Source organism: Lithobates pipiens, unplaced genomic scaffold (genome assembly GCF_037356315.1).
Source record: "Lithobates pipiens isolate NorthernLeopardFrog02 unplaced genomic scaffold, aLitPip1_a1.2 Scaffold_23, whole genome shotgun sequence".
Lineage (NCBI taxonomy): Eukaryota > Metazoa > Chordata > Amphibia > Anura > Ranidae > Lithobates > Lithobates pipiens.
Window position 1 is genome coordinate 53,501,852 of NW_027507785.1, and position 10,728 is coordinate 53,512,579.

At 42.0% G+C, this 10,728-nt stretch overlaps 2 protein-coding genes across 2 annotated transcripts in view; one reads left to right on the forward strand and one right to left on the reverse strand.

Moving 5' to 3' along the window:
* The window catches only part of LOC143927521 (netrin-4-like), a 75,709-nt gene extending 73,027 nt beyond the window's left edge, over positions 1–2,682 (reverse strand). Inside the window, exon 1 of the mRNA XM_077451624.1 lies at positions 1,852–2,682. Within this exon, the coding sequence (XP_077307750.1) occupies positions 1,852–1,915 (64 nt within the window). The 5' untranslated portion in view covers positions 1,916–2,682. The remainder of the gene's footprint in view (positions 1–1,851) is intronic.
* A 3,545-nt stretch (positions 2,683–6,227) lies between these two features.
* Positions 6,228–10,728, forward strand: part of UROC1 (urocanate hydratase 1) — a 31,639-nt gene continuing 27,138 nt past the window's right edge. Inside the window, 2 exon segments of the mRNA XM_077451626.1 lie at positions 6,228–6,408; positions 10,253–10,398. Coding sequence (XP_077307752.1) covers positions 6,283–6,408; positions 10,253–10,398 — 272 coding nt within the window. The 5' untranslated portion in view covers positions 6,228–6,282.

A 10,728-nucleotide genomic window follows, 5' to 3' on the forward strand; every position in this document is an offset into this window, starting at 1 on the left:
GGCCCCTATCACATGGGTGTCATTCTGTCCGATCGGCACGGGATCCATAAACAGATTCACTGCAGAATCGGAGCAGAACGGGACGGAAGTCACTCTGATCACATTTGTGTCCATTCAGCTTTTACAAGCCGGAGTTTCCCTGGACCCACGTTGGGTCTATGGGTGGCTCCGCAACTGCCACCCAAGCATGTGGTTCACGGTTCTGCATGTTCATTTACATCTGCCTGCCTATGGACTTACATGGGCTTCTGATCCGGTCCACCTGAAAAACTGCCAGGTGAACCAGATCCTAACATCTATGTGAACGCGGTATAAGTAGTAGCTTGAAGAATAAACCGAAAAAAAAAAAAATGTTGCATGCTTAGAGTAATTGATGCCCAGGGCCAACCAGAAAAGAAACAGACAGTGAAAAATGTAGTACCCTCTTATACTGGTGGTCTGTGGAGAAGTGCCCTTCTACATTGGTGGTCAAGGAGAAGAAAGCCCCCCCCTTACACTGGTGGTCTTCAGGAAAAATTTTGAGGTACATTGGGGGTCCGTGGGAAGAATTTCCACCTTACATTGGTGGTCAGTGGGACAAATTTCCACCTTACATTGGTGGTCAGTGAGAAGAATGCTCCTTACACTGGTGGTCTAATCTTTAGGAAGAATGATCCCTTACATTGGAGGTCAGTGGGAAGAATTTTTCCCTTACATTGGTTGTCCATGGGAGGAATTTCCACCTTAAAATGGGTGCCAGTGGGAAGAATGCCCCCTTACACTGGTGGTGAATGGGAAGAAAGCCCCTCTTACATTGGTGGCCAGTGGGAAGAATGCCCCTCTTATATTGGTGGTCAGTGGGAAGAATGCCCCTCTTATATTGGTGGCCAGTGAGATGAATGTCCCTCTTACATTAGTGGCCATTAGGAAGAATGTCCCCTATACATTGGTGGTCAGTGGGAAGAATGTCCCTCTTACATTGGTGGTCAGTGGGAAGAAAGCCCCTCTTACATTGGTGGCCAGTGGGAAGAATGCCCCTCTTATATTGGTGGCCAGTGAGAAGAATGTCCCTCTTACATTAGTGGCCATTAGGAAGAATGTCCCCTATACATTGGTGGTCAGTGGGAAGAATGCCCCTCTTACATTGGTGGTCAGTGGGAAGAATGCCCCTCTTACATTGGTGGTCAGTGGGAAGAATGCCCCTCTTACATTGGTGGCCAGTGAGAAGAATGTCCCTCTTAGATTAGTGGCCATGAGGAAGAATGTCCCCTGTACAATGGTGGTCAGTGGGAAGAATGTCCCCTTACATTGGTGGTCAGTGGGAAGAATGCTCCTTACATTGGTGGTCAGTGAAATGAATGTCTCCTATACATTGGTGGTTAGTGGGAAGAATGCCCCCTTATATTGGTGGCCAGTGAGAAGAATGTCCCTCTTACATTGGTGGTTAGTGGGAAGAATTTCCCCTTACATTGGCGGTCAGTGTGAAGAATGTTCCTTACATTGGTGATCAGTGGGAAGAATGATCCTTACATTGGTGGTCAGTGAAATGAATGTCCCCTATACATTGGTGGTCAGTGGGAAGAATGACCCTTTACATTGGTGGTCAGTGGGAAGAACGTTCCTCTTATACTGGTAACCAATGGAAAGAATGGGAAAAAATGTTCTCCTTACACTGGTGATCAGATGGAAGAATGTCCTCCTTAAATTGGTGGTCAGTGGGAAGAAGGTCCTCCTTACAGATAGCTGGAATGACCATTGCTGTCAGTGATAGCTCACCTGAGAGCCAGATATTGCTCAATGTACCCTTAGTTACATCTGGAGAATCCTTAATTAAGGAAGGCTAGATGTGAGGGAGAGGTTGGGGGGTCTTACCTGGGTCTGTGTGCACAAGGAGGACCGTCCACTCCAAGAGGACAAGAAGAGTGATCTTCTGCATGTCAGATTCTCAGTCCCAGGTGATGGGGAAGATCAGATGAAGGATGATGAGAGGAGATCTTCAGTCTTGCATGTTCTGCGCCCTCCCAGGTCACCCAGTGTCTGAGCCTCAGGGATCTCTGACAACCTCTCTACTCTCTGGTTGTCACTGGCACATCATACAGCAGCAGCAGGTATTCACCTCCTTGGCATAACATTAAGGGCTTGGCAGTCTTCTCTAACCTCCTCAGTGTATAATTATATCCTCTACCTCCACATCCCTCTGGCTTTTATCTCACCCCACCCCATGTACCAGACTACACACAAAGAGGGAAACTATTTCAGCTTGGCACACACTGCTCCTATCATCCCTGCTGGAGCAGCTGCATGCAATTTGCTTCTTCTGCCATCACTCAGAGATTGCTAAATAAATATCCAGGACAACTTTGTGTCTAATCAATGCTGCAGCTTCTTGGAAACAAAATTAAACAGGTGGGCAGAACTGCCAGTGTGGTCCTGCTGCCACCTCTTCCTGCTCCAGGAGGACCATGCAGATGCCCAGGTGATGCTGCGGTCCTCTGCCTCTCTCCCTCCCTTGAGGATGCTTTAAACTCCTCTCCCTCCTGCGATCCCCAAGGCTGTCACTTTCTTAGGCTCTCCGGGGTTGTTGTCCCTTTAAATTAAATGCCCAACACGTGGGAAAAGGCTCCGCCCACTGGCTCTGGAATGTGACGGGGCATCGCCATCTGCTGGGAGGAAAGGGGGACTGCAGGCACCTGCTGCACGTGGCAGTATGGATAGTAATGGCAATGGTGTTATTGTTATTATTTATTACATAATTATTATATTATATTATATTATAGTTATACATATAACAGTCGGTATTATTATTATTATTAGTAGTAGTATTATTACAAAAGCTACTTGTACAAGTAACAATCTCCTTTATTATTATTACTAAAAAAGTTAGCTAAATCTGCTACAGGACAGTCAGCAACTGGCTGTACATTAAAAAAAAATGTTTATTATTAGTGTTAAAAATGCTAGTTGTACATATAACAATCTGTTTGGTATTGTTCTTCTTATTATTATTATTGGAAAAGCTGGTTATACATGTAACAATTTATTTTATTATTATTATTAATAATAATACTAATAATAAAAATAAAAGAGATTGTTACATGTATAACCAGCTTTTCCAATAATAATAATAATAATAATATCACTACAAAAGCTAATTATACATATGAAAATCTGTTTTATCATTATTATGATGATTATTATTATTATTACCACAAAAACTGATTATACATTAAAAATCAGTTTTATGATTATTGTTTTTATTGCAAAAGCTTGTTATACATGTAACAATCAGTATTATTATTATTATTATTATTATTATTATTACTATTATAAAAAGCTATTTGTGCACATAACAATATGTTTTATTATTATTATTATTATTATAGAATCTTGTTATACATGTAACAATCAGTATTATTATTATAATTATTGCAAAAGTTTGTTATACATGTAACAATCTGTTTTATTATTATTATTATAATTATTGGGAAAGCTGGTTATACATGTAATAATGTATTTTATTATTATTATTATTATTATTAATAATAATAATAATAATAATAATAATAACATTATTATTATTATTATTATTATTATTAATAATAATAACAATAATAAAATAGATTGTTACATGTATAACCAGCTTTTCCAATAATAATAATAATAATAATAATATTACTACAAAAGCTAATTATACATATGAAAATCTGTTTTATCATTATTATGATTATGATTATTATTATTATTACAAAAATTGATTATACATTAAAAAGCAGTCTTATGATTATTGTTTTTATTGCAAAAGCTTGTTATACATGTAACAATCAGTATTATTATTATTATTATAAAAAGCTATTTGTGCACATATCAATCTATATTATTATTATTATTATTACTATAGAATCTTGTTATACATGTAACAATCAGTATTATTATAATTATTGCAAAGTTTGTTATACATGTAACAATCTGTTTTATTATTATTATTATTATTATTATTATCATTATCATTATTGGGAAAGCTAGTTATACATGTAATAATGTATTTTATTATTATTATTATTATTATTATTATTATTATTATTATTATTATTATTATTATTAATAATAATAATAGTATTATTATTATTATTAATAATAATAATAATAATAATATAATAATAATAATAATAAAAGATATTGTTACATGTATAACCAGCTTTTCCAATAATAATAATAATAATATTACTAAAAAAGCTAGTTCTACATATAACAATCTGTTTTATCATTACATGTAACAATTATTACTAATTATTATTATTAATATTATTATTAGGATCGGGACTGCTCTGTGCAAAACCACTACACAGAGCAGGCTAGTATGACGTGTTTGTTATTTTAAAACAATAAAAAACGGGTAACCTGCACACCCTCCCCCACGAGCTGTTCGTCGGTCATCTGGCCCCACACTTACCCCATCTAGGTTGCCGGAGGATAGCACTCCTACGGGCGGTGGCTTCCATCACGTCTGCTCCTGCTCTGCATCACGGCGGCTTCCGCTGTGCATCTTCTCCCTCCCCCTCCTAGGTGTCCAATAGGATCGCCTGTCCTTTCAGCCAATCAGGTGGCGGGTCTCAGTACCTGCTTCATGATTGGCCAGGAGGAGGATCGATGTGACAACAGCAAATATTAATTCGCTATTGTTACGCAACTGGATGGGCTCAGGGCGCAGTGCTCTGCACCACGTGTCAACCCTTTTTTGAAGCCTATTAGAGCTTCTGGCTCTAATCACGTAAAAAATAAAAAGCCCCCATTGGAATCCATGCATCCGGCGCCCCGCATGTAGATTAGAGGCAGGGCACGTGGATGGGGGGGGGGGGTGCGTCCCCTAATAGATGGGCCGCCACTGACAAGAATGGCCACCTTCTCTTGCTCACTCCTGAGATGGACTATGGAATATGGGATTTGTGTACAGAGAAGTGTGCCTCATCTGTGCCCACTCATTACCCCCTGCCATTGCCACCTGCCAGTACCCACCAGTGCCACCTATCAATGCCCATGAGTGCCACCTATCAATGCCCACAAGCGCCCCCTATTAATGCCCACCAGTGGTGCCAATCAGTGCCACCTAGCAGTGCTGCCTATCAGTGTAATCGATCAGTGCCCATTATTGCCACCCATCAGTGCCCATCACTGCCACCTATCGTTGCCCATCAGTGCCACCTCATCAGCGTACATCAATGAAGGAAATGACCTGTTTGCAAAATTTTATAGCAAAATATAAATATATATATATATTTTTTTAAATCTGTATTTTTAATTTTTTTATAACAAAAAATAAAAACCGCAGAGGTGATCAAATACCACCAAAAGAAATCTCTATTTTTGGGGAAAAAAATTATAAAAATGTAATTTGGGTACAATGTAGAATGACCGCGCAATTGTAATTCAAAATGCATCAGTGCTGAAAGCTGAAAATTGGTCTGGACAGGAGGGGGGGTTTTAATTGCCCAGCAAGCAAGTGGTTAAGGGGGTGTGGCAGGGGGGGCGTGTCCTATGCCTACATACGTTTGTTAGTAGGTGCCCCTCATTCTTGTCTAAGAATGTTGGGAGGTATGGTGAAACTGATCAAATCACCTGTGCAAAATAATGGAAAGCCTGAAAACATGACTTGGAATCTTGAGGACTGGAGTTGAGTATAGGAGCAGCGCACTGCTTGGTGGCGCAAACAAAGTGAAAATGAGGGGGGGAGGGGAGAGTTTTGGGAGCTCAAGGAGCAGGTAGGAAAACATAGTAGGAAATTATTTTGTAAGAAATAGATGACAGATTATAGGGAGATCTCACTGGCACAACCCCCACAAGTGTCAAACTGGCGGCTCTGCGGCTGTTGCGGCAAGTCCCATGAGGCATTGCCAGGCTGACAGTTACAAACATGACGACTCCCACAGGCAGAGGCATGATGGAACTTGTAGTTCTGCAACAGCTTGAGACCCCTCCACCTACATCTAAAATATCACTTTTTTTGGTTGGACTGACGATGGCAGGGTGGTGACTGCACTGTCACCCAGGTACTGACCCTTCCAATGCCGATAACCACCCCAATCATTCTTTCACAAGCCCAACTTGCCTTTGAGGCTGCCTGGCCCTTTAATCACAGGAAGCTCCCTGTGTCTGTGCAATGTTAGGTCAGGTAACACATTAATTTGGGAAGCTGCACCGACCAATCAGGAGGCAGATCCATAGTGGGTGTGGACTTTTCACCTGATAGGCACCCAGGGTCACACTTGTGTGTGTTCAGCTGACCCGTCTGCTGCTTCTTCTTCCCTAATGATTAGTCTGCAGGAACTTTGTGCTGGGCTGCCCCTCCACCCCCTACCCCAAAACCGGGGGAGGGATGATGGGGTACCCCACGCTCCCATCCGCACACCCCAGCTGTCAGCCCAGGAGGAGAAGGTAGGTGTATGGGAGGCTGCAGGGAACTTCTAGGAGATGATGCAAAAATTACAAGGGAGCCAAAAAAAGTCCAAATTGCTACTTTTTAGATGTATTTATTTTTAAAGCGCTCTGCCTATTTAGGCCCCTTTCACACATGCGGATGATATGTCCGTATTTCATCCATCCGTTTGCAGATAAAATACGGACATACATTCATCCCTATGGGATAGCGGGTGTCTGCGGATGAACATCCGCAGACACCCGATATCGTCCGCCTCCGCTACTGTCCGATTCTGCAGACGGAGGAAAATTCTATTTTTCTATCCGTCTGCAGAGCGGATCGGATGAACACGGACAGACGGTCTGTGTTCATCCGATTCCCCCATAGAGGAGAGCGGAGAGCTGACAGGGCGGTCCCCGCACAGTGTGCGGAGACCGCCCTGTCCGCCGCCGGCTCAGCGGGGACAACGGAGGGATCCCCTGCTGAGCGAGCGGATCATCAGGGGCGGATCATTACTGATCCGTCACGTGTGAAAGGGGCCTTAGGCCTCATTCCCACGAGGCGGATCCGCTCAGCTGTCTGTCAGCTCCGTTGATCTCTGCTGAGCTGGCGGATGACAAGTCCGTCTCCGCTCACTGTGCGGGGAGGGGCTTGTCGGAGCGCCGCCGATTTCCTATGGAGGGATCGGACGAAAACGGACAGCATGTCTGTTTTCATCAGATCTCGCCCGATCCGCCTGGATGGATGTGTCCGTATCGCCATATGTCCGATTTTAGCGGATCGGATGTCAGCGGACATGGTAACTGCTGACATTCGTCGCTCCATAGACCTGCATGGAGCATCTGTTCAGGTCTGCTTTAAAAAAACAAAAAAAACCTGACGGGCGGACCTGAACGATCTGCCTGTGTGAAAGGGGCCTTATCCTGAACAATCGGTTCTCTTTGGCTGAAGCGACTCTGGCAATTATACTGGCAAATTTTGCAAACAGGAATAGCGCCCAAGCAGAAAATATATATTTTTTTTTATCCAATCAAGCAGGCCCTTGTACTCATGCTTGATGGTAGATTGCATAGTGTGTGTTTATTGTTTTGATTTGCAAAATCTACGTCTGGGCCCACTACATCGCATAGATATGAATGCTCTTTGCATGTTTTTGGGGTGTTCTGTGATGACCAAAAGTAATGCTGGTCTGGTGGTGGTTTTATTTTGTGTGTGTGTGTATATATGTGTGTGTGTATATATATATATATATATATATATATATATATTATTTCATTTATTTTTTTTTTAATGTGGGGGGGAAAGTATTTGTTACTTTAAAAAAAAAAAAACTTTTACATATATAAAAATTTTTTTTTTTTTTTTAAGTAACAAATACTTCCCCCCCCCCCACATTAAAAAATAAATGTGTGTGTGTGTGTGTATATATATATATATATATATATATATATATATATATATATATATATATTATTGTGTATGCTTAAATATTTTTTTTTTTTTTCTCATGAGATACCAGAACAAATGATTTTATTTTTTAATTCATGTAGTGGTTTTGTATGGGGGGAAAAAAAGTGTGATCAACACCACTCATGCTCTGAAACAAAAGATTACATTTCCGAAGTTGAATTCTGTCCTGCAAGAATTTGTAACTTTAGTAACCTATTGAGACCAACATGCAAAAAAACGGACGGTCATTCATCTGATATTCTTATAATGCGTGTATTTAGTCTAGGCATAGATGGACAGAAGGGAGGGCGCGTGCACGTACCCATTATCTGTAGTGCTATGCCCATGAGGCATTAGTCATGTGACTACTCATTGATGGCAGTGAATGTTTGTAGCTTTTACACCCGCCTTCTAAAAAGTTGTGGAGGCTTCTACTAACCTCTTTCCAAAGGCAATGGATCAGACTGTTGTTCGACTGATGGTCAGGGCTTTTTTTTTTTTTTTTTCAGAGAAAAGGTGCAGGAACTCCTCCTTTTCCTCTGCCCCTACCCACCTCCGAGCACTGTTTCTTGTTTCCACCCCCTACCCACCTCCCATACTTCCCTTTTTAGAGAATACAGAACCAAATATTTTGTGCTGAGCAGTAATTTTGTATGGAATGTGTTGATAATAGAAAAAGCAGTTCAAATAGGTCCACTATAGCAAGAAACAATAGAGCCCCCCCCCTCCAGCAACAATAGACTCATCCCTCAACAGTAGATCTTTCCCATCAAAAATGGACCCCTCCCCTCCCCTGCAAAAAAATAGATCCCCCTCCATCTAGAATAGATTCCCCCAGCTTCAATAGACCATGCAGCACACCCCAGCACTCCTTACCATTACATACATTCAGTGCCGGAACTGCGTTTCCCCCGCGTTCCTGCTGGGGGGGGGGGGGCAAAGCCCTGCCAATGGTGCATTGGGGTGTGAATGTTCTGATGGGGGAATAAAGTTTTGATTTTGAAGCCCTTCAAACTTGGGGCTCAATCAGAAAATATTGCTATCTGATCCTCCAAATTTTGTAGAGCAGTGTTGGTCAAATTTCTCGATAATGGGGGGAGGGGGGGGAGGGGTTGGGGGAGACCTCAAGTGTTGCCACCCAACCTCACCAAAAGGTGGCACCTAAAATTCAGTGACTATTCATTATCAGAGATGACAGACACAAAACGGGATATAGTGAGACTAGAAGCATGATACAAGAGGTGGTCAGAGATTGCAAACAAGAGATGGGCACTGTGCGGGAGATGGGCATAGACTGGAGACACAAGACTGCTAGAGATCCCTGCTATAATGGGGGAAATGAACAGATTAGTGCCTGCAGGGGCCGCACAGGGAGTGCCAAGGGCCATACGCAGGTTGGGGTAACGGTATTGTAGATCATTCAAATACAATTTCCCAACCTTCTATTTACTCTTACGATGGCACGTGAATGCAGGATTAGTGCAACCGGATTTATTTTTTGTTCTGAAACATTCTTCAGGTTGCAATTCCTGTAGTGCAGACAAGGTTCTCCTCGCACATCAGGTTAATGATTGTCAGCTCTTGTGTAACAGCTGCTCAGTGTTCCATGAGGATCCGATCAATGGGACAACATCTTATCACAGTTGGTAAATTCCTATCTATAAGATGTTCTCCGTGTCTTCACCGCCACCAATAAACATCATTATTTTTTTTTTTATTTTTTTTTTTTTGTTCCGGGTGCAAAATCGTCATTCTCTGATTCTCCCCCAGCCCAAATACTTATGGGGAAGGGGGTGAGCAGCAAGGGGTTAAAGTGTTATTTAAACTCTCACTTTATATTTTTGTGGGGGGGGGGGGGGGGGGAGAGACACTCCCCAGTAAACTATTTGTTAAAATCCTTACCCAGCACTTGCAGTTTACAACTTTCAATGATCCTAGTGTCTGTGCTGCTTCCCTGAACTTCAGGAAAGGGTGAACAGTGCAGTCTTCAGCCAGTCTGTGAAGGGGAATGCCTTGCCATCCTCAGCTATGCGGCTGTGTGTTTCTATTGATGCACACAGTGTAGGGAGACACCACTCTAGTCTCTGCAAACAAAGGTGATTCCATAGGATGTTGTTAGAGAAAGGAGCCACCCTGGAACAGGAAACCTAGGGGAGCGGTCATGGCACCAACTTAAAAGAAAACCGTTATTCACAGCGGTCATGGCACCAACTTAAAGCAGCATTATTTATTATTATTTTTTTATTATAAATTTTTTTTTTTTTTGCCATCTATTTACCTTTTTGGGCTAAAGTATTCTAGAATTATCATGTTGGATACAGCTAGTAAACAGAAGTCCTTCAGAGCACGCAGATGTATCATTGTTGGTGTTTATTGCTCTGTTTTTAATATTGCTGTTTGTTCACCATTTAGCTCGCCCTGGAGAACGCCTTACGATATTTCCCCCCGGAACATCATGGGATTTTGGCTCCGGAATTTGTGGATGAGCTGCGGAGTTATGGACACATCTACATGTACCGCTTCTTTCCCAATATCCACATGAGGTGACTCCCCTTACCGTTTTTTTTTTTTTTAACCTTTTTTTTTTTTTTTTTTTTTGTTCTGCTCAGTCAGTATTGTGATCCTAATGGCACATTCTGCTCTGTGACCTCCAGTGTAATTGGGAAAGTACAGCTTGGTCAGTGCTCCTCCCCCCCCCCCCCCGCTGCAATGTAAAGTAGTGAGTGTACAGCTTGTATAACAGTGTAAATTTGCTGTCCTCTCAAAATAACTCAACACACAGCCATTAATGTCTAAACCGCTGGCAACAAAAGTGAGTACACCCCTAAGTGGAAATGTCCAAATTGGGCCCAAAGTGTCAATATTTTGTGTGGCCACAATTATTTTCC